Source organism: Branchiostoma lanceolatum, chromosome 1 (genome assembly GCF_035083965.1).
Source record: "Branchiostoma lanceolatum isolate klBraLanc5 chromosome 1, klBraLanc5.hap2, whole genome shotgun sequence".
NCBI classification, from domain to species: Eukaryota; Metazoa; Chordata; class Leptocardii; order Amphioxiformes; family Branchiostomatidae; genus Branchiostoma; species Branchiostoma lanceolatum.
Genome location: NC_089722.1, coordinates 28339897 through 28364649, shown reverse-complemented (window position 1 = coordinate 28364649; position 24753 = coordinate 28339897). Strand labels below are relative to the sequence as shown.

Genomic DNA, 24753 nt, shown 5'->3' with positions numbered 1-24753 from the left:
CCAAGGAGGTTTAATGATCTTGCTGCAACAACGTCAGTGGCCACTGCCAGATCCGGTACAGTGAGGCCCTCTGGTGGAAAAGCAGAAACATTACAGCTGCATGCAGTGAAGGACTCTTTTAATTTGAATCTGAGGACATCGAGTATCAAAAGCAGAGCCTTAAATCTTAGAATTATGGACCGGAATATCTTGTTATTATCAACCTACCTGCTGTAGTTTAGGCTGTTATGTTATCTGTAATCAAGGAGGTTTTATATATAAAACCTCCTTGCTGTAATGTATAAAATGGAATGGGGAGGTTGACCAAGGACATGGGTTAGTGTGTACATCATTATGTTCTGTGCCAATTCATGCTGTGGCCAACCTGGAAAAAGGAGTCATTCACCAAGATCAAACCTATTCATGTTCCCTGCCAGTTGCTATGTTTACCTATATTTGTTGCCGCACCACAAGTGTAGTATTTATATGAAACAGCTGATGACCAGAACGTGCTGCCCATATAAGGGCATACTAAAGTAGGCGTCGACACATTACGCAATACATGACGTCACGGGAAACCCGTCATGCGCAGTGCTCTGGTCAAGATGGCGTCGCTGAAAATGCAGTCACAACCGGAGGGACCCGGGACTTTGTGACCGAGTTTTGTCCTTCATTCGGCGACGAGTTGCGTCCATCGGGGTGGTTCAAGGTATGTGAAGACGGTCAGGAAGCCACAGAAGCATGCAGTCGGTGATCGTGTACGGTCGCATGCTGACAAGAGCTCTACTTTCCCCCGCCACCACTCAGGATCTGCGAACGAAGAGAAAACGAGACTTGTGCCTGGTTTCAACCGCACAAGGATTTTCCAAAGACTTCAACAATTCAATACACAAGAAGGGACTTTTCGGCGACGATGCCTACTTTATAGCAAGATATAAAAACGTAGATGTCTTAGGTAAGTACCCTTTGTACATTTGAGAGTTAAACAAAGGACGCTCGCGCGGGGAAATCCTCGTGGGGCTGTGCATAATCACCTTCCGGTTTAAATTCCCACGGGCCGGTTAGGTAATGTGCTCTTGCACGTGTAGGTGATGTTTTGTTGACTTTTGTACTAGTTTACACCACGGAAGTCCTTGTCAACACCAGTATGGTCTCCACGCTAACTAAAGAAGTGGTCACATGAAAGCAAAGTATGTACAGATAGGGACACTTTTACTTTAGATTAGATGGGAGTTGTTTCCAAACAACCGAGAACAACATGGATTTGGGGCACTTTGGGACGTCTCGTTGTCTGTTTTGCTTGAGAAATCCACAATGGGTTGTTGTTATAGACAAACTACAACGTTTGTGATCGATATCAGCGACAAATCTATCAAAATCTCCCTAGAATGTGTCTCTAAACAATCAAATACTACACAGAGGTCATAGGATTTTTGGAAGGTCAAAAGTCCACCTGTCCCCATTTCCCTGTGATTTCTTGCCCCTGTCAGGCCCTGATTTATTATCAGACCCCCGCTTGTCCTGTAAGGACAGGTCAATAAGGGCCAAACTGGCCCACATTTGGTATGATGACCTACCAGAGGGCTACAAAGTGCTGAGTCAGGTCTTTATGGAGACATGGTCCCATAACCATGCATAGCTTTCCTCGAAATGAAAAAGAATGCAGTGTTTTTATGGTCTGTTGTTTTGTATACACAAGGCAGCCAGGCAGGTTTTAGGCATGGTGAGCATAATGAAATGCAGATTTTGGGGCACACAATAGGTCAGTCCCCACACAAAGGCAGATAAGCTTGAAGTTTGATACTGCATGATTGAAAAAATAGACTAGGACAACAGGTATCAAAGATATAGTTAGCATCAATTCATCATAGCTCAAAGTATTCATTTTGCAGAAAGAAAGTTGTTAAGTCACTGAAAAAAATCTCGACAAATTTTGCAGGCTAAACAAAAGGTGCAGAATTAGCAAACAGCCTTTCTGAAACAGTTATACAATTTCAACAAACTGCAAGGTCTATGTCATGACACCAAATTGGTACTGAGCAGTGTTTTCACCTCAATGGATACTGTGTTGTGTCCCTATGTAACTGTAGAATGTTGTATGGTGTGCCGTGGTCTATGTAGGTATCATAACTCTTTGTGGCTCTTACCAAAGACTAATGAAAGAGATCAGATAGTGCTTATGTGTCAGTATAAATTGTTTTTGGCGAGTGCTACCTCGGGAACTCTAATCTTCCTTGATCGTGAAGGGTTGGTTGGTGAACTGCCTTTTACATACATGTATGTCTGCCTAAAGTTGGCCACTGTCCCAGACAATGCAGGACCATTTCCAGACAGTGACATTCCCAAATGTATTGCTTGAAGCAACCAGAGACATGGAGATTCTTCTACTAATGGAAGATCACCTGATTCCACAGAAGTCATGTTCCAAAACCATCTGTAGTAGATGAACACACCCTTGTCCTTCAAAATATACAATGTCTGCTTCTAGACCTATTGTTAGGTCAGAAAGTTAGATTATCATCTTGCTTACAGTTAGATTATGATCTTACTTATTTCTATGGTATTTTGATTCCCCATTTTCTAGGATGCCTTAGAGTCCATTCCGAGTCACCGCGAGGGTTTTATAATAATTTTGTAATCATTTTGAAAAATTTCTTATAAAAGAACATCTGGCTAACAATAGTTCTAAATTTTTCTAAAAGATCAAATACAAAAATATGAATTTATTTGAATTTGATTAGATAATTTAGAAATATTAGGAAAGTAACTGTACAAAAACCTCTTTATTTGTAATAATTTCTAAACGTCTATGTGATTATTTAACTTTTAGAAATATTAACAGAAAATGGTAGAAAATGGTTAACAATGGTAGAATGGTGATTGCCCCCATAAAAGTAGGTGCTAATCTGGCCCTTCTGTCTGCCTTTGTACATCTTTAGACTTCACTGCAGGACACTGTTGGGTCCTTTGTGGAAAGCATTCTTCCCTAAACTTCGTAAGGATGTGTGAATTACTTTCTTCCCAGCCCTCTGACCTATTTATAGACAATGATAGAGATGTTACAAATAATGGTAGAAAATGGTAAGAAATTGTAAATAATTGTAAATAATGGTAGAATGCTGTTACCATTATTTAGAAACCATTGTAAATATCATATTCTACATCATAAATATTTCTTAAGTTGTAGAAAACTTAAGAAATATTTATAAAGTTGAAATCACATTCAAAATATTTCAAAAGTATCAAATCTCTTACATAAATAATAACAATAACTTGAAAATAGTTCTAAATTATGACATGGAATGCGGTGACTTGGAATGGACTCTACATGATTTTTATTGAATATAATTATATAAAAACACAAATGTTGACAGCAAAATATCTGTTTTTATTCATAACATACGAATACATGTTTTCAGTGTGGTCTCATGGCTAACTGTGCTTAGAAACACACCTGTAGTACAGTGGTAATGTCTGTTACAAGTAATTACTGGTAGCTTTCTGTCAGTAAGTGAAGAAGCATTTGTTGTGTTATAGATATGCCTGATAGAAGGGACAGGGCTGATGGTGATAGTAATGACCTAGTAACACTGTCACATAAGTGGCCATAAGTCTTTTCCCTAATGGCCTTTCTCCCAAATTTGCAGTAAAACCATAATAGTATCAGGCAGTCCTGACCCCAGAATGATTTCCTATGGGGTCGTGACCTCAGACTGTATTACACACACCAGAGTAATATTTGGCCAGAGGACACTGCTGAAGGGCACATTCCAAATGTCAGTCAAATTTTCTCACGTTGTCAAGTACAACTGATCTACTTATTAACATGTACTCTGGACTTGTTGCTTTCCAGGTAGTGTTTTCTATAGCTTGATGTCTTGAAACTGGAATATCACTTCTCAGGGCAAATATTATGAAATGTTGGCTCTTATTTGGTACTCATGTGAACATGTTAACGTTTGTGAGGAATCTCTCTAAAGGACAAGAGATGTATTGATCATGAAGAGCATATTTGTGTACATGATGTACATTGCTGTTTTCAAACGTCATTGACTCATTGGTTTATTGTGTTTTGAACTCTAGTTACTTTGCCAGTTCTATAAATAACAGCTGATGATTGATGCTGGCTAGATGTAGCCTCAAGTCGCCAGAATGCAGCAGTCTTTTCTGGGTCACCAGATAGATAAGTTCATTTCCAAGCAGAAGTGATGGTTTCAGTGACCATTTCTGTGTATTATTTATCTCGCTGTATTTAGTGCTCAAGGGCCATGATCACTATTTAATTTTAAAGACAGGCCATCTCAGGAATTTAAAGGAGCTAGACTTGGGAACAAAACAGAAATTAATCCCTATGTCACAGTCTATGTACATGTTTTGTATAAGCTCTTCACTTATCTTTTATCCATTAAAAACTAGGGCACATACCAACAAGAGCATAGATAGAGCACAGTTACAAGATTTGCCAAATACTCAAAGTAACTTAAGCTTCCTAAATGCATATACGTAAATAGCTGTCCAGCTTTTTGGACTGGTTGACTCTTTTTAGAAATAAAGGAGCCAAGATACTTGTGTATTACTCAGTATTACCGACGTGTTATCAATGCGGCCATGCAACCCTTTTGAATCTCGTCACAGACAGATGTTTTCACTCCAGTACCTAAAGTCACTGAGCACCCTCATATTCATAAGAATGAAAAATTATTAGGTGCTGACTGATACGTCCCGTCCTGTTGGATGAACAAAGATTGAGTAGTATCGTAAAACTCCCTGGCAGCGGAGTTTGCGTTACACAGGCTAAAGGTTTTCCACTGTCTAGTGATTCGATAGTCCTGTATCATCCTAAGAATGTGACCTTTTAATCTTGACCCAATGAATGTTTTTCGGTAATCTACTTTCTTGTCAGTTAAAGGAGGTACAGTAACCCAAGATGCCAACTCAAGATCATTGAATTTACCCCCAACCCCTGTAGTCAAAAATAAAACTGTCACCCTCACTGAAATATTATCCCATGACTCATTATCTGAAATCCATGTGTAATTTTCTGCCTTTTGTTGCATTCAACAGTAAAATGTTATACTTAAAGCCTTAGGTGAGACTGAGAGGTTACGCAGCAAATTCATTGTTCATGTAAGCAGTGTTTCCGCCAGAGGGGCGTCTTCCCGTCAAATGACGGCCTTATGTCGCTTTGGACGGCCTGAACTCAGACATAGGCCGTCCTCTTTAAAAAAAAGACAAACTAAATACCGAGAAATCGGGGAAAAAATGCGAGAGGTCGGCATAATTTCTTTGTTTTTCTTTGTTACTGCGGGCGTGGGGACGCTCTATATCGTTGGACATTCACACTCTTTTGTTTGTTGCTATTGTTAAGCTTGCGAAGAATCGATGTCGGTGCCTTTGGCATACGGTGATCTCATTAAAAACTCGTTTTTCAAGACTCAATCGAAGAAAGTCATCGAAGAAAACAAGGAAAAACGTAAACAAACCAAGAATTTCGCCCGTGCATTTCAGCCTCTACGTCGTGATTTGCCGCGATTCGCCATCATTTCTGACCGTATTCGACACAATATATATTCCTTTGAATGTTTTTCCGTGAAAATTCTCCAAATGTACCGTAGATAAATCGTTTTTGTCGCTATGAATTCACATAAGTCGAGTCGCAACCTGCCCCGTCCCGGGCCGTCCGCCATGTTTTTAAGCTCATTGATATGCAAGGTTCTAAGCGCTGATTGGGTCGCGTCATTGAATCTGTGCTCTGATTGGTTGACGGCAAGATGTCACGTGACCACAGGGCGGGAAAACCCCTTCACACTTCAGGCGTTTCTGGTCAATATAGATCGCATTTTGTGACGATTGAAGCAGTATTATAGCGACCTTCGTAACAAATTGATTTTGAAAAATTAAAAAAGTTTTTTTCTGATCACAACATTCAGTTGCTTTTCCTGGTCAATTAATTTTCGCGGTACGGTTAATTAATTTTCGCGGTACGGCCCTCCCCAAGTGGACGGCCTCTCAGTCGCGGTCTGGCGGAAACACTGCATGTAAGCATCTCTGACAGTGTACCTGTATACCTGACTGAAAAGGATGTGGGAGTAGTATCTGTGCAGTTATTTCTGGTTGACCGCAATGTGTTTTTCCCCTTAGCAATAGTATGACATTAACCTTTTTCTGTCAACCTTCATGTGAACGCTTCATGCAGCTGAGGACAGTTAAAGTCAGTTCAGGTTTCATGGGGTATGTTCCAGAAAAACACCAGCTATCAACCGTGTAAAGTGATCTTGCACTTGATATTTGCCAGGGATCTTTTTAGCTGAACTCAGGACTTGATTTATATTAGGTTGCCAACCCTTGTTCTTATGACTTTCTATTTTTGTGATGATAGTGCTTTGTTGGTGATCTGTACCAAGCATACATGTATAACCCTGAGAATCATAGAGATCTATATTGGAGTACTGGTGATAAATTGTGAAGGACTGGATGATACATATACTAGTACTTGTTCACAGTTGCAAACTAGAAAATTCTAGTCACATCCAGTGCTCTTTATGAGGACATTGAACCCGTCAGTAAGGACGAGGAGACCTTGAGGTTTATTGGCTAGGCTGGGAACTGGTTTGGTGCCTGTTCAGTCAGACGTAGACAGAAGGATATATGTAGCTTTTTAAGTCCAAATGGTCTGTAATTTCCTCTGATGATGCGAATTTTGGAATCAAATTTTTTTTATGATTTGTACATGAGCTACATTTAGATAATTTTCTGTGACATACTAGAAACCATTAAGTGTGAAGGCACTTTTCTGTAAGATACATTTCAAAGTGCATTGTACTGTACATGTACATACATTTATAGGAAATTAACTACTTGAAATATCTACATGTATCTTCAATTAGAACGCATTTCATCTGTATGTATCACAAGCCCTTTTTATCCTTGAGGAGGACTGAAGGGCACCTCATGTCAGTGATACCGGGTTTACTGAGATGGAATTGAAGTTGGGCCTTGAATTTGGTGGTCCATCAGAGCGTCACGAATTGGCTTTTCCATTAACCCGGCTTCACTGCCTGCCCTACCGCTGATACAAGCATCTAGTCTTATTATCTTTTGAAAATAAAAGAAGCAATTCTATTTGGATCCAGACAATATTATTAATGCTAGCAATTTTCTGAAAAGACTAAGAAGCTTACAGGATATTCCCTGGCAAATATTGGATGAGGACGGGGCGCATAGTTTTATGATAACAAGATTTGAGAACTTAACTTAAGTGATAAAATCATTGGACTGGTGCATTTCCATCATTTCATAAACCTTTTAGTAGGCCTGGATATACAAGAGTGGCTTTTATGGATCAGTGCATGTTCCATTTCCTCACAGAGACCCAGATGGTATTCTGGAAGTGGTGAGGTTCAATTTATGATAGAATCGTGTTTAGTCTCAGTAGTGTGATTTCAGTTACCTTTCTTACTGCTATGGGCCCAGTTATGTACCCACAGTTGTACTGTGAACAGCAGGTGTCAGCAAGAAAAGTGTTATATTGTTCGTAATGCTCTATGTCTAGTCTGTGTAAAGCAAAGTCTGCTGTCCAAGGCTGCAAGGGGTGGTGGATGTTATTGTTAGGCAGGCCGGTATAACTTATAAGCGTGATTTGATCAGGCTAGCCTTTGTTCTAGATAATTCGACTTAACCCTTTTCCCTAAAAAAAAATGGGCAACGTAAAGTTGTTAGCTGAGCTATACATGTAATACACAGTGCCCCAACGTCTGCAACCCCTGACCCAAAAACTTTACCTAGTAAACAAAAACGGGCATTGATAACGCCCACAAACAAAACTTTTGCAACAGATATGCCCCAACTGCTGAGTTTGCAGATGAAAACGATCCATAAACCATTGTTTTGCACAGCGTCGCCTATTGTTACCTGTAGACGTGGTCTGCTCATCGATACAAAATAAACCTAACCTTTTGGGTGTCTAAGGTTTCTTGATTGTTGTGTTTTGCTTTAATCTGTTAGCGAGGGGTTAAAATGTTCCAGGGTAGTGGAGATAGAGGGTCACATACACAGACTATACATCATTCTTATAAATCCCTTGGCATTACAGCTAATCTGGTATTTTGTATTTCATAAATTATTGATAAAAGGGTCTAGCTGGTTAGTCACAGGGGGCTATTATGTCTGTTGAAAATACAGAAACAATGTATATGGAGAGGGGTGCAAAAATATGACAAACTTCTATGCCATTACTAAAAGAGTCACTTATATTCAGAAAATGATTTTCACAAGAAACGTGGTTGATGAAAATGTAAAAAAGGCAAAAGAGAGAAAGTAGACTAACCCTGGTTGTCCATCAAAGGGATTATTTTAGCCTAGAAAATTAAGACTAATAATAAGAGTGTGGCTTCTGCTGGGCGTGGCGGCTTATTTGTTCCTTAAATATTGGTGCATTTTGACGAAGGTGTACAACTTACTACTAGTATAAGGGAAGGTGGGGCAATAGAGTCTACTAGATTTATTGTACATGTACAATGGGAGTCAGAAGACCCCCTTTTCTTCTCTCTATAAATTTTCTATTTGTTTTTGATTTCTAATAGGAAAATGTAAATGTCAGTTGTAATATATGATATATGTAATATTGAAGATGACATATGAAAGTAGAGATGCTGAGACACAGTACATTAGATTCAAAGACACACTTTCATTTTTACAGAATACAATCATGTTCCCTTGTCTCTCCTGGGACCGGTTAGAACCAGTTATGCATGCCTTTGTGTTCATTATTATTCATACTGTAGGCTTCTGGGGCCTGTGGGTTGAAAGTCACCTTTGGCATAATGTCCCAAGTAATGTTCTGTGCTGATTATGCAATTAAAGTGGGTTATGACTTTGTAGTGACAAGGAATATATCATTAGTACCATAAAAGTGGTATGGCATATTTTACGATGCAGTGTCTCTAAACTGTTATATAGGCCAACATTGGTGCGATGTTCTTGAATAATTTAAAAGTCTGTACTTAACAGTTTATTAATGTACCAAGGACTATGGTTTAACTTCACGTGTATCATGGATTGAGATAGAGAAGCAGATATGAAGATAAGGAAGATTTGAGAAGAATCCGGTCTTAAATTGTACTTTCTTGTAGACTATTGAATCAAGAATCCGTTATCTCTTAAAGATGTGTATATGTAGCAACAAAGGTGTTACTACTGTTAGCAGGTATTGATGAATTGTGATTTTGTGAAATTTTCTGTTAACTTGTTATACATGTAGGTATTGGTAAGCAAACGAGAAATTTTGCTCTGTGTGATATATGATAATGTCAAGATGTTAGACACAATATATAAATTGTAGATGCATGTAGTTCTGTAACATAATTATTTGCTATGATACATGATACTGAACTGTTCCATTATTGATTACTTGCAGGGGTAGCTGATGGTGTTGGAGGATGGAGAGACTATGGGGTGGATCCTTCTCTCTTCTCAAGTTCATTAATGAAGACATGTGAAAGACTAGTACAAGCAGGACGCTTCAAACCCGCGTTACCCATCGGACTCATCGCAGCCAGCTATTACGAATTATTAGAAAGTAAAGGTCCAATTGTAGGTGAGTACGGTGACAAAGAAGCCTCTTCTGGTTTGGCTGTGAACATCTGACATCTAGGGAATATATGTTACATGTACTATAGAATTGTTATCTCCATGAAAAATGGAGATATTGTTTTGGATGTGCCTCTGTGTCTGTCTGTCTGCCTGTCTGTGTGTGTTTGTGTTTCCGGATTTTTGTAGTCAGCATAACTCAAGAACCTCTGCATGGATTATGATGATATTTGGTACGTGGGTAGGTGTTGGTAAGACAAAGGTCAAGGTTGATATTTTTTATGTTTGCTGGACTTTGCGGTAAGAGGGGAGAAGAGCTGTTGAAAAAAGAAAGTGAAAGTGATTTTGAACCAGTCTAGCTCACTGACGAGCTATTTTTCCACTGGTTGTGACAGAGAAGACAGACGCTAAGTACAGTTTATACCGGTTCATTGTACTGGGGGAAATTCCACAGTTTTACACAAGTCCCAACCTCTGTATCAAGAGGCAAGGTCAGAAACCACAGTGAGTGGACTTTCCACACTGCTCTGTTAAGGCATGTTGTTTCAGGTTCGCTGTTGAAACTACTGTTGTGAAGTAGTGGAAGTCATTATTCACAGTGTGAAGGGTTCATGGTGAAAGGTCATGACGAAAACTGCAAACTTAAAACCACAGTGAACATTTCACAATGTAGAGTATCTATGTCACTGGTTGGGGGGGGGGGGGGATACCATAGCATAGGTCACTCCAGTCAATGTCCTGCTAGGAATTATGTCATAGTTATTTCAGACATACTACAACAGCTGTCAAACGAACATGCCAACATGCCAACAAAGTTGCAATAACAAGTGTAGTATTCTTCCATGGTGACTTGGACTGTTCCAAAAAAGTGAGCAGTGGGGGATATATGGCAGCCGTGTGAACAATGATAATCCCTACAGGTAACGTTGGGTAACATAAATTCGCGGGGTACTTAAATTCGGGATTTTTCGAAAATGGGGTGTTTAGGGGTATGTGCTAGATGCAACATCAGTAATACCGCTAGAAATGCAAACTTGACAGACTAACGCATTCAGAACACTGTCTGAAAAGCTTCGATAACCATGCATTAGAAGTTGGCTACGTCAAAAACTCTCCGTCCCTTATTGTCACAGTCTGAGGGCTTCGTGGGAGAATTATATGTACAGTCAAACCTGCCCAAGGCGACCACCCGGCGGACCGAGCAAAAACGGTCGCGATGGACAGGTGGTCGCCATGAAGAGGATTCCACTCACATGTTTCCAGGTCGAGGTTTTCAAATACAGTACGTAAATGATGAAAAAATTATGTGAATTTAGACAGCATGACCCTCACCAGGTTCAATTCTCATTGACAGAAAGATCCTACAAAAATTACATTTTCCGTTATCGATGTAATAATTGTATACCGCTAGCGCGCTACATCGTGTACAAATTTTCGTCATAATTTTGACTATAAAACGATGGTTGCCTCGATGATCTCGCAGCGCCCTCCCGCATTCACACGTTACATTGAATAGTACACACACACACGCACATCATCGAAGTTTTAAGGCCTAAGACAGATCCCTAGAAAACGCCTGCTGGTCCCAGCCTTTTTTGGGTCGCCGACCGCTGGATGAAAGGGTCCAAAATTTTTCGATCTGACAACTAAAGGTGAAAACGGAACGCGTTAACGGTGTGATTTCGTGCCAGCTCTGTGCCACCGCATCAAAGGGTAAGTCAGTGCAGCAGAACGCACAGCGTCCAATAAAGGTTTGTGAGATTCATGGAAATAAAAAGAAAATAAGAATTTTGATTTCACCAATAACTAGAGTATTCGTAAATGTTCATACACAAAATGATCGTGTTTTACAAAGGTCAGCGGTACGCCAAATCCGGGCCGCCCGAAATCCAAGATGGCGTCGGGACCAAGGAACAACATTTCTCGCCTGATGTTTTGCCCGCCGCGAAGTCATTTTTCGGCGGAATTTAGCAAGATACAGACACATTTTTGTTGAAAATACAAGAAATATATAGTAATTTCTGTGAAATCTGACTTTTTGACGCCATGCACTACGTATTCGTTTTGAAAGTTGAGTTTAAACGGAACTGAGTTCACGTTAAACAATAAGATTTCGATAGGCACAACAACATCACAAACATTTGTCTTTACAATGTTTATAGGGGGAACTTTTTATTAAAACACTTCATGGAGGAATCGATGGTATAACATTGCTATTCCATATATTTTTGATCTTATTTTTGTCCTTTAAAGTCATGAAAACATTTCCGTGAAATCCGACAGCAAAATGATCCGATGTCACCACACGCTTGAAAATTTGGCGACCGCCATGGGCAGGGATTGTGCTCTGTGCGGTCCCAATTCGTGGCGGTCGCGGTCGCGTTGGACGGGTGGTCGCCTTGGGCAGGCAGCTTAATGCTTGCGCCTATGGGGAAAATTTTCGGGACCGAGAAAAAGCGGTCGCCATGGCCAGGTGGTCGCGTTGAAAAGGTGGTCGCCTAGGCAGGTTTGACTGTACATAGTTGTTCGCTGGTTTATAAGACAAATGTCACATCCGCTTCCTGCTAAACACAATTATTTACAATACAACTTATAAGAATCTCTTTTGCTAACCTACAACTGGACTCTAAGTGTGATTAATCATCAAAACGCCTCTTCAATGCTACAACCAATGGCTACGGCACTACGGTGAATTTTCCCGCCGCCATATTCGTTACCCAGAATCCTGCTATTCGGCAGACGACAAACGTTTGCGAGGAACACTTTTTTGTCTAAATGTTGTGTGTGATAGTGGACTGATGGCGATATTTTCCTCAAAGTTTGCTCTTAGCACAAGCAGAAACACATGGACATAGTCAAGTATTACCATTTCGTGTTTTCGTGTATTTTTTTTACTTGGACACGTCTATATCCATAGCACTCTCCTCAGGCCAAGGATGGAACGAATAGCTGCTGTATAAAATGTGATTAGCGGTAAGATATTCAAGACGAATCTTCTCTCCCGAATTAATGTGCCCCCCTGTCCGACAGCACCGTCATTGTGCGTGCGGCGGACGGTAGTTTCAAGTTTAAATATTATGGTGTCAGCACGACTAGAGACAAAATCTACCATATGTATGATTAGTGCAAAGATAGTACATGATACTGACAGAATAATAGAAAAAAAGGATGGTTTATTGTTCTGCTAGATTGATTTCAGTCAACCATTATCGGAAAAATCCCGAATTTATGTTACCCAACGTTACAAGTTTGTGCCAAGTTCATATGGTAGACAAATGTAGAATGATACCAGCAAAGTTCCTCCAGATAAGTGTTTTGAGTAATCAGAAAACATTGTCAGTTTGCTTGCACTGTCAATTCACTCTAATTTAGCCCCACTAAATTAAAGCAGCTGAAAAGAGAATAAGTTAAAACCAGTATGGATGTCAATTTCATGAAAGGTATTTCGCAGAAATTAGGACATGCTCAGAATCAGAGGCAGCATGGTTTCATGACATTTGGCACACTTGTTGTGGTATTTGCAGTATCACAATTATGACGATCCCAGTCAGTAAATTGCCTCTGGGTGCAAGCCCATTTACTGGTAACATTGAAGATACCATTGACCTTGAAACGTACCATAAAGATTGAAACATAGAAGTAACAGTGAAATACACAATTTGCATTGAAATGTTCCATCAACATTGAGACATACAATTGGCTCTGAAATATACCATTAACCTTGACATTGACATTTGCCATTAACATCGAAACATCCAGCATTAATAGAGAAAAGTGACTGGGGAATCTAAGACCACCTTATATGAGGTGTACTACATGGTCTTGCCTTTAGAGCATTGACTATATGTGGATATACCAAAGGTTCTGGGCACAGTCAGGAATGGTTGTTGAAATGTGGTGTTGACAGTTCAGGGGTTAGTGTGTCTGTTTTTGGACTGGAAGGTGAAAAGTTTGAATCCCCGACCTTTTGCCATGCCTGCAAATGGCAGTAAGCCTTAAGGGGTTTCAGTCTTTTGGACTGGATGTTGTAAGCCGTTTACTGAACATTGTGTTTGTACCGTTACTCACAGAAGGAGTAGAGGAATTTCCCCCATACATTGAACCTGAGTGTGTACCATATACACATGTACAGTAGAATCCGCTTAACTGCACCACCCATTTGTCAGCGTTTTTGGTGCAATTATCCGGCTGGTGCAATTATGCGAAATGCCCAGCTGGACCGCACCACCATGGACGAGGGGTGTATTGTTAGTCAGAAACACTAGCACAAATAAAACACGCCCCGCGACCCGCCCGGGACCTCCCATACAATTCCTATCAACGTGACTGTCAATGGAGACGGCCTTCTTTTGTTACTCAAAACAGTTTTAAACATATTGGCAGTATTGCGCCTTTACACCGGCAGGTATCGGCTCATTTGTACAGCGTTTGCCGATTTTTAGCGCACCTTTAATGTCAACTTGTCGAGGATTTTTGCAAAATTTTGGTGCAGTTATCCGGCATTGGTGACAATGCGTGGTGCAGATATGCGGAGTCACTAACAATGCACTGAATGGGAACCGGTTTGGGATTTTGGGATTTGGTGCAATTAAATGGAAGGTGCGTTTATCCGGGGTGCAATTAAGTGGCTTCGTCTGTACATGGGGCTTGTCCCTGGTTTCGGCCATTGGGAGAACACCATACTGGATTGAGATGCGTTCTTTTTAGATTGTCTAAGACAATCTAAATCTGGAGACAGCCTGGGTCGTTAGGAATAGAAATGAAAACGGGGAGTAAGACTCTTACTCCCCGTTTTCATTTCTATTCCTAACGACCCAGGCTGTCTCCAGATTTAGATTTTTTCCGTCCCACTCATTGTTTTGGAGCCCATGTTGATTTTTAAAATTTTTTTTTTAGATACATTTCATTAAAAGATCTTTAGTCCCAACTGTCTGGAGAAGGAACATGTACCGACTGCATGTACATGTAGACAACAGACTGTTAATGGACTTAGCATGTCTGTCTTGGAAGAAAGTAGGGCACTAATGCTCATTCAGTAATGAAACAAAACCATTCATCATGGCAATACATTATTCATAGTGACAACAATACACAATAGTGCCCTGAAGGCTAATGCATTATTAACCAATGACCATGTATGTATGGAAAAATAAACAGAGTAAAGCTACTAGTATTAGTTGATTACAAGATGGTTGCAAAGCAGTCTGAAATGGTCCCAAATAGTGTGCAAACGTTGTCGACGACTCAGCAATCTCTAATGTTGACAGTGTCAGCCAGGGTGCTCAATTATAACAAATACTGAAAATAGCAATTTCTGTTAGGCCAAGTCTGTGTATGTCAAGGAAAAAGGAGAGGTAATTTGATCTCATTAGGTTGCAATTGTCATTCAAGAAACTTACCTCTCACTGGTCTATATACTTACAAAACATTTTTGCAAAGCCATTACTGGGTTTTTAAATATTCAGTGATTGCCATTGACAAACTATCCTGTCCAGAGAGATACAAACGAAACTGTGAGGATAAAAACACACTCCTCCTGGGCCAGTCCTGGCACAGAAAAAAGCACTCTTACTTGAAGTTGATGAAGTACTTCACACTTTTGGAGAGCTTTCACTGGCCACTGAGGTTGACAAATGAACAGTTGGACCATCAAGCCAACACCTTGGGTCCACTTTACACAGAGTGCCCACAAAGTGCAGTCAGTGGTTCATGTCGTGTGTCTCAATGGATACCACTTTGATCATACTCCGTGTTAGTACTGGTGTTAGCACCGGTGTTAGCTACATGTACCTACCACATCAAATTTCAAAGAAGTTGGTGTAAAAGCAGAAATGGTACAGTACTAACAGGGTTCGAAATACCCTGAGTCTTAGTGTGCCAAAGTGGGCCAACTTTTTTTCTAAATCTAGAGGTTTCTTCCTTCGGGCATGGTTAGGGACATACCACAACCTGTCATGTTCATGGGCAACCTAGCTTTCGGCTGAGGTTACTCATTGGGCAACCTGACTTTAAGAAGTATTTTAAACCTTGAGTGATAACCAAGATTTATGGGGAGGGCAATCATTCAAGAATTCATTCCCACGAAATCTAAGATTCAATTTCAGATTCTAACCTTGGATAACCAACTTGACTTTAGACGATATCTGGACACTATCCCTGTGATCCTTAACTGTCTCTTAAGTTAATCTTGTCTCTCAAGACGTAGTTGATTTGTGTAGGGCACATTTTAAGGAAGATGAAGCTGTCTCTCCCTGGACCTGACATGGGACTACTTAGAAAAATCCTATCATCTCCAGCTTCCCTCTGGAAAAGTCATTTATCATACAGGTCATAGAGTACCAGGGGTATTTCATTATACACAAACAATCTTCTGATTCTGGACAAAAGGCCAGACAATGTACTCATTGCACTGTCTTTGGCAGTCTTTTTTACCATCAATATTCCTTTCTCTTCTAGTTTTCAGCTTGACAGTGAAAGGCAGGTTTTGAGATGCATTGCATGATAGCCTTTAACTTGAAAAGGTTTAACTTCAAGTCTAGTCTTCGACCTAAATCATGATCTATCACACTGTCATAATGTCAACTCTCTTGATGCGGTCGGATACTCTAATACCTCATATTAAAGAAACAGTGTTATTAAGCCGGGCTCAAGATAGCCTGAATTCAATCAAGCCTCCTGTGACCGCTCGCCGCCCTGTAACCGCCTCGCAACCCAAGCGGGGAGGGGAGAGAAACCTCCGGACAGCTGGAGTTTGCATTATACAGACTAGGCTCAAGGCTGTCTGATGGATGTATTAACTGCTTTATCAGGGATTATTGGGGATTACTGATGCTGCAACAGTAAATCACTTTAAATTCACTGCGTTTTTTTAATGTGGTGGTTTAGAGCACCTGGAATTAGGAGATTTGATGTTATAGTAACACCTGCATGTGTGTTCCTTTGCTGTTGAAAAATAAATAAAGTTGGACAATCTACAAAATTTCCTTTAGTCATGTCCATTTTAATGATCTTTGCTGATTTATTTTATTGTTTTGGGATCGTTAACTTCATTGTCATCTGCTTATTTATTTTATTGATTTCTGTTCATTTATTTTATGGTCCTTATGATATAGATAATCAATGTGACTTTGGGAGCAGTAGATGAGAAGAAAAACTTTGAAATACAGTCAAACCTGTATTAGCGGTCACCTTTGCATAGCGGCCACCTGCCCATAGTGGTCACTTTTTGTCGGTCCCTTGGATTTTTCCCATTCACGTAAGCATTAAGAATTCGTCTATAGCGGTCACTGTCCAACGCGGTCGCGGCCACACGGTTTTCGGTCCCACGGGTCTGGAAACACTGCCAATAACGGTCCCGGCGCATGGTCGCCGCAAGATTTCTTTCAAATCTCGGCAGAAAAATATTGTCATTATGCTTTTTTTTATAGCAGTGTTACCCATGAAAATGTTGCCTATGGTTTTATTTTGCCCCTGGTGAGGGTTTTGAATTTCCAAAACCGCTAAGACGCCAGAAACTTGTAGACAAAGAGAGCCTCTTGCGTGCGGTACATGTTGCCGACGCTTTGTTTACTTGGGTTACTTCACTGGTAGTAGCATGGGCGAGCAGTTTGTTATAAATTATACAGACGCCTTTTATCCTCTACAAAAAGGTTTTAAAGTCATCAATTCTTTGTTTATGTGTTTTTTTCATTCAATGAACTTCTTTGACAAAATGAGTTTACATATTGTACTATTTAAACGTAGAGTAAAATCATAATCCACACCTACATTACAGTAGACTATCCCAATGATCCTATGACCTCAGGCGCCATTTTGTTTTTCCCCCTGTCCACGAGGAATCCAACCCAAACAGGCTGATCTTACCGTGATATTCCGCAATTTTTTGCCGATAAATAATGTCACCGCGCAATTGAAAATGACACGGTTGTCTTCGGCAACATTTTAAGTCGCATGTGCTCCGGTTTGGGGGCGGACCGATGGATCGACTTGGACTTTAATAATATGCTTGTGGAAAAATCAAGACCGACCGAAAGCAGTCATCTTGAGCGCGCGGCGATCGTCGTCTTGTGGAAGTGGTCGGTAGACCAAGTTTGACCTGTACACTGTACATGTATAGTATGTGAATAAATGTTTCTCAGTGTGGCACTTATTGCTCGTGGTCAAAATCAACCGTTTCTATAGAGCGGCCACCTGTCCATAGCGGTCGATTTTGGCCAGTCCCTTGAGTGACCGCTATAGGCAGGTTTGACTGTAGTGTTAAAGTTTATCTGATGCTGATCAGTCTGTACTTTCTCCTCACAGGTAGCAGTACAGCATGTGTCCTAATCCTGGACCGCCCCAGCAGAACACTGTATTCTGCAAACCTAGGTGACTCAGGGTTCATGGTGGTGAGGAAAGGAGAAATTGTACATAGATCAGAAGAGCAGCAGCATTACTTCAACACCCCCTTCCAGTTGTCATTAGCATCTCCACGGGAGGATGGTTTGGTGCTCAGTGACAGGTTGGTGGTTCAAAATTTCCCTTAAAACTATGTTGAATTGTACATACATGCTCTTCTTATAAACTGAGAGCCATTCTCAACTCACTCAGTATCCGGTTTATTGTCTGTTTTTCTCCATCTCGCAAAGGTCAGACGTACTTGTCGTAGATGTTGTGGTTTGATAGCAGATCTTGTATAAACTCATAAAAAAGTCTTCATAGTGAGCCCAAGCTTTCAACATAACAGGCAGTTGTTGTGGATAATGGTAGCCCTTCTTAACTACAGAATCTTCTTAGATTGGTGTGCAAAGATGTCTTTTGAAGGCTTGTTTGATATGTGTTGACAAACCTGTAGACTTGCACATGTTATACTTGTAGATTTGAAGACTGAAGTTTGTTGACAGGGTCTGTTGTTTCCCTCCTCAGCCCAGAGGCAGCTGGCTTCATGACCTTCCTGGTGGAGGAGGGGGATCTCATCGTCACGGCAACAGATGGCCTGTTTGACAACCTGTCAGACTCAATGGTTTTAAAGGAATTATCAAAACTTAGGGTGAGTCTAATGTCTCACCTGCTCACTCACTCACTGACTCACTCACTCACTCACTCACTCACTCACTCACTCACTCACTCACTCACTCACTCACTCTTGCATTCATCTTAGCTCTACTGTTTCTTGATATGATTTCCAATGTTAAGTTAACAGAATGTAAAAGTAATTATCTCTATAGCTCAACAAGATATGTAAAAGATTGTCTTGAAAATCATCAGCACTTTACAGTAAGAAGCGAGGCCGAAATGAGCAGCTTTGAATTGCATTTATCATCATTTGAATCCTGTATAAGGTGCCAATCACAATCAGTTTGGCTCACAATCGTGCCAAAGAAGTGGCTGTTACATCTAAAATTAGAACCAAGGGATTGGCATATTGAGTTAGCTCTGATTGGTTGCTGCGGAAATGTAATTACTCTTAGTGCTGTGCCTCTCATGGTACCAGCCCAGTATCTGTCACTGTCAGCTGTGATTTAGGCAGATTACTGAGGTTGATAGAAAGAGGGTTTCTCTCTAGATTTGCTCAGTAAGTATCCATTAGATATCGTACATTGGTGTATGATATATTTATATCCATTAGATATCGTACATCGGTGTAGATATATTTGTTCAGAATATCTTGGCAAAGATAAGTTTGTACCATACTGCACATGAACAACTCCAACCATGTAATACGTTTTGATATCCACACTTTGATGCCAAACCTTTAAAGTTACCTCAGATTCTGTATTCTGTAGTATAAAAGCAGACGACAACTATAACGCAGTGACAGGAAGCTAGAAAGATACCAGTTTTTCCACCCACAAAACATACGTGACACATATCTATGTTACTTGTGCCTGAGATGGTGTGTAGGTAGAATACATGTATGTATGTAAGACAAATAATTTATGAGACCATATGCTGGATGAAAACCAATAAGGATGTGATGTGATCTTACACTTTGTTGTATCATACTTACAATGTACTTTATGATTATGATGTTTAAGTTGTCTAAAAGGTATAACTATTAATATCTCTCTGCATTTTGCTTAAAATGTACTCTGTGGATCGCTGCATACGAAAATAACCAAAAAATAAGAAACTTAGTGGATCTGCCAACATCTGAGATTTATTTTCTTGGTACGTTCAGGATCACAAATATGAGAACATCGAGCGAACAGCGCAGAATCTGGCGGAGCAGGCGCAGGAGCTGGCTTTTGACCCAGAGTACATGTCGCCGTTTGCCACAGAAGCACAGCATGCTGGGATAGATGTCAAAGGTTGGTTGTTTTTTTAGGAATTCATAGGGCTACTCTATTTGAGAAATAAGGGGAGGGGGCTGTTTTGAGATCTAAATGTAAGAGCCTTTACCTGAGAAAGTTTGTGATTTTTTTTAAAAGCACAATTTTCTTTTATTATTGAAAAAATTTGTTGTTGACTGATCAATACTAGTACCTGATATAGCCCTCATGACTCCCTAAGCTTTCCATATGAACTTGACCTACAACAGTTAACATTTTGCATCTTTGACATTTGCAACTTGATCTTGCAGCTGTTGCACTGACAAGCCTCAGAGGTCAAATGGTTTATCTCCTTATAGCCCTGAAAGGAAATCATTGTGGACGTCTGATAGATCACAGATAATCCTCCTGTAATACTGACAGATATGCCCTTGATACTAGTTCCTCTTACTGGTAATCAAAGGCTCTGTTCAAAATCCTGGGATTAACTCTGTTCCCAGTTGACTTAGGGAATGGTTTTGATCTCATTAATCTTGGCTGCCCCCCAGATTTTACATGTGTGTACAAATTGATGTTTTCCTGTGTGGTGATCTTCAGGACTTGTTATCAATAGATTGAGTGCTGTTAGGGAATTCCAGACATATTTGCCCCTTCCCTTAATGTGTCTCTTGGTGAAATGTTTGAACAGGATATTGTAATGGCAAGGATCCAAGACTATCATTCCCAGCCAGCATTTGCATAGATATTTTCACCCTGAAGAAGGTACCAAATATTGTTGAAAAAAAGCTGTGCTAGTTTTCTCAATATCTTTTCTTTATTGTCGTCTTTTGCAGGAGGAAAACCTGACGACATTACGGTGCTGCTGTCGGTGGTCGCTCTGTATGCGGACTAACAGGGAGATGGGGGGGGGGGGGATATTTAGTTGGTCAAATCAGTCACTTCTTCCAAGTTCCATCTACTTGTATGACGTACATCCATTAAATCTGTCCAACACCTGGTGCATTGGAAATTTATTTCCAGTCTGCCACAATGTAGGAGGTAGATCTAACACTTTCTGGCTACAGTCAACAACACATCAAGAAAATAATGTCACTGAAAACGAAACAAGCCTTGTCATGTATGATATCTAAATGAGAGAGAAGGTTCTTTATCAGATTTGTGTGGATTGGTAGATGGCATGCTTGATGACATTGACTGACCTTGTTGAGATGGGTGTGGGAGGGGGGTAGAGTTTGATGAACTTTGGAAGTGTTACAGATTGTACCCTGCAGTGTCTATCTTCTGCATTTTCTGTACATTTGCTGATTGTCTGTATATAAACATGAAGGACTGGTTATTCTAAGTTTATTTACCATAATGGTATCTTTTTCAAGTATTTCCTTATATTTTTAGACAAGGTTTCTGTGAATGTATTGGCATGTCTTCTTGGATGTAACTTGGAAAGCAAACCAGGCAGTTTATGTACTAGCTGAAGGGATGGTTTGTGTTGCCAAAGCCAGAGTTGTTATGAGAAGGCAGTACCAGTAGTCACTGTTTTGTCTGTAAAAGTGTTGGGAACTTAAAACAGTATTTGAAGAAGTTAAACCGTGTATTGAGGCATACATAAGAAAGTATTGAGTAGCTGTTGCATGACTGTGTGTGTTATTTGCTTATGTAGGTACTTACTCCTGTGTATTTTTCTCTGGTAGTTTTAATTTCCATTGTTTGATTAAAGGGTCATGTTTTTGAGTTGGCATTCTCATGAAAGATCTGTTTATGTTTTAAAGATACAAACAAAAATATGAGAAGAAAATGACTATGTGAGGAATGCACCAAAATCATTGACCACTTCTTTTCGTCATTGAATGTCATGTAGTTTGTTATGGGTAGCTTTTTAGTGAGCTAACATAAGGCCATAGACATGAAAGTATAGTTTTGAATATAGCAGAGGAAACACCGTAGAAACATTTCACTGTAGAAAGGGCTTAAGAATGAAAAAAAAAATGTGACAAAAACATGTAGGTTTTAGTGGAAACCTGTCACCTAAATATGCACTGTACAGTACCAAAGTATCAAGCTGCTGTTGATGTTAAAGGTGTAAATAATAAGAACTGAGAGACCTTTAAGAACATATTTATGTGGACATAACTGTATCAACTTGTAAGGTAGGGTGGAACTTAACAATGCAAGTGTAGGAGGACAGAGACCTGTGCCTAGGTTAGTACTAACATGTTGACCATGTTACACCAGATTGATGTTATGTGGGAAATCTCAAATATTTGAACTTTTTCTAAGTTAGACGTTTGCCTTTGTGATTCTCTTGTACATGTACATGTTATTATAGAACAGTCTCTGTTAAAGCCAGTGTTTGAAGCTTTTGAAAATCACTTGTGAAAGCTGGGCCAAAGCTGTAGGTTATACTTATAGGTGCCAAGAAGTTGTTCATGTTAACTGGTACTAACAGTAACGCTAGTTCTTTGTGCTTTTTCAAAGTTGATTTTTTTCTCACTTTGTGAGGAACTCCACATGCAACAAGGTTGTTTTTTGGGGGGTGGTTTGACTTTTTGACAAGGAAGATATTGTCATAATGTTATTTCAGCTGTTTACAAAACTTGCAACTGTAAGCTACATGTACTTGTGGTGAGGAAGGTATCACAAAAATATGCCTTAGAATTTTTCTCTTCGAAAGAAGATATTCCACTTTGTTACTTAGCCTGTCTAAAACCCATTTGTTATGTTTTGTGAAGCTACAGCCTTGTTGAATGCATGAATACCTGAATGTACTTTTTCCTATGTTTATTTTCTGGAATGAAGCGATTGGTGTATGATAAGCAGAGATGGCATTGAAGATGACAGTGGATGTAGAAATGACTCAAAATGCAGGCGTATCTTCGCCGCAGGGCTTGTTATAATGCATGCCCTGCAGAGAGTGGTACACCCTAGTCCCCCAGGAAGCCAGCTGGTTACGTATTTCCACAAATGTCTTGGAAATGAAGGATGACTTGAGGGGGAAAAGACGTTGACTTGAGTTTGTGACAAGGTCTTACTTGATGTTGAGGCAGAGAGAAGGAGCGGTGGTTATGGTGATTTCTTGTTGTGTCTGCATTGAGTAGATTTTTGTCAAATGTACTTCACTTGTCATCCTGTCTTGTCTGATCTCTGTACTTACCGTACCAGTGATGCCATACTGTTGTGGTTTTCTAGCCTGGAGTCCAGCCTTGTTAGCTTTCACTCCCAATGTCGCTACCGCCAGCAAGACTGGGCGCTGTTACCATTTAATTGATTGGTGATGACAACGTTGGGTGCGACAGCTAACTAGGCTGGACTCCAGGCTAGTGGTTTTCATCCTAACATTTGTCATGTGTGCAAGCCTGCTTGATGGACAACCTATGTCTTCTGTATTTCTCTTGTTGTACATCTCTGCTATTTTTTGATGACCGCATGGATTTTTCTAGGAATTAGGCCAAAATGATGTAGCTTGTTCAGCAGATTTTCTTGTGAAAGAATTGGGACGTGGGAATGAAAAATAACAAAAACTTAGTTGGGGACTCCTGTCGAAAAAAGAGGTGGATGGGCAGAAACTTCCGATGTTATGCTTTTTCACACACAAAAGAAGCAGACGTAACTCTGTTGAACAAGTAGACTTATATTTGGCTGGCCCAAGCACATATTGTCATGCTGTTATGTGGAAGTTGCTGTGTACATGGGCATACGGCTTGTAAAATACTGCATTCAAAATTTATGACGACTTGTTCATAGGTTATACTGATTTGCTTAGTGCAATACTGTACCTATTATGACTACAGTGTAAAATGTGCAGTGGTGCAGTCAACAAGATGGTCGGTCCATCTCCCACCCCATAAATTTTATTTTTACACGAGTTATTCCGGGCATGTACAGTTTTGCTGAAAGGAAAATTTCTGAAGCCACCATGGATAACAGTTCCAACTGAAAGATTTTTTCCAAAGTGCAGCTTTGACCAAGTTTCTTTGGATCTACCTTGCTGTGTTGTAATTATTTCTGAATCTTCCCACCACAAGGTAATAAACCGTACTGACAGTAGAAGAAGCAGATAAGTTACTCTGACGAACCAAGGAGGTTAAGATAAGACCCTCTTGAACAAACATTGACAAAACGGTGCTGTATAGGGAGATTGAAGCTTGTCATTTTTTTGTGTATTCAGAGATTTGTAAATAAACTTTGTGAATAGTCATGTTTTGTGTTGTCCTTGTGGATTATTGATAACAAGTATGTACTAGAGAACTATCACTAGTATCAGTTCCGAATATATTGAATATACACATAGTCTCCAGCATCCTAACGTAACATGACCTATTTACGTGCGGGAGTAGTTAACGTCCAGATTGGGTCATGTCCACATGTCGCGGTGTATTATACCAAAGCCTGTTCTCATGAGAAACAAAGAACGTCATAAGTATGATCCTCAGCCATCTCTCTCTATTATACAAAACATTTAAAAGGGTTTACGTCCAGCGACATAACAGAATAAGCTCCTGAACCAGTTGCACGGAAGCGTCATGCATGACGCATTTCATATGTAATTCGACACCGCGTATTCCATCATGTTTTTCTAACTTACACGATACCTAGTATCTTTTAAAAGTAGCTGACGTTAAACCTTTCTTTGATATGCAGACTATCCATGGTGATTCGAGGTTTGAAACTCTTGCCAGGTTTGATACAACCTAGCGACCCCCGCTCAGATGATACATTTTTGCACGACATAACATCATGGCCATGCGTTTATCACGTGAACGCCACGTGCTGCCGATTTCGGGGAAATTCACAATACAAAAATTGTTTTCTTCCATCGCGGCTGGCAAGCGGACGGACAAAACATAGTGACTTTACTGTCATTTGTCTATAGACTACTTTCGACAGTTACTGTGTATTTTTTTCCGTCAATGTTCTTCAAGCATAGCGCTAGAAGGGAAAA

At 40.1% G+C, this 24753-nt stretch overlaps 1 protein-coding gene across 1 annotated transcript; it reads left to right on the top strand.

Annotated features, from left to right (window-relative positions):
• The first annotated feature begins 546 nt into the window (after nucleotides 1–546).
• Nucleotides 547–24009, top strand: LOC136446754 (protein phosphatase PTC7 homolog). Its single transcript, XM_066445303.1, has 6 exons — nucleotides 547–934; nucleotides 9395–9574; nucleotides 17869–18067; nucleotides 18472–18595; nucleotides 19727–19856; nucleotides 20651–24009. Exons 1-6 carry the CDS (start codon nucleotides 721–723, stop codon nucleotides 20707–20709), a joined length of 906 nt encoding a protein of 301 aa, XP_066301400.1. The 5' UTR covers nucleotides 547–720; the 3' UTR covers nucleotides 20710–24009.
• Nucleotides 24010–24753: the final 744 nt, after the last annotated feature.

Excerpts from the sequence above, each read along its gene's own strand:
- LOC136446754 (XM_066445303.1), top strand. The coding sequence starts at position 721 with ATGCAGTCGGTGATCGTGTACGGTCGCATGCTGACAAGAGCTCTACTT. Across the intron at positions 935-9,394 it reads TAAAAACGTAGATGTCTTAG|GGGTAGCTGATGGTGTTGGA; the intron begins GTAAGTACCCTT and ends GATTACTTGCAG. Across the intron at positions 19,857-20,650 it reads TGCTGGGATAGATGTCAAAG|GAGGAAAACCTGACGACATT; the intron begins GTTGGTTGTTTT and ends CGTCTTTTGCAG.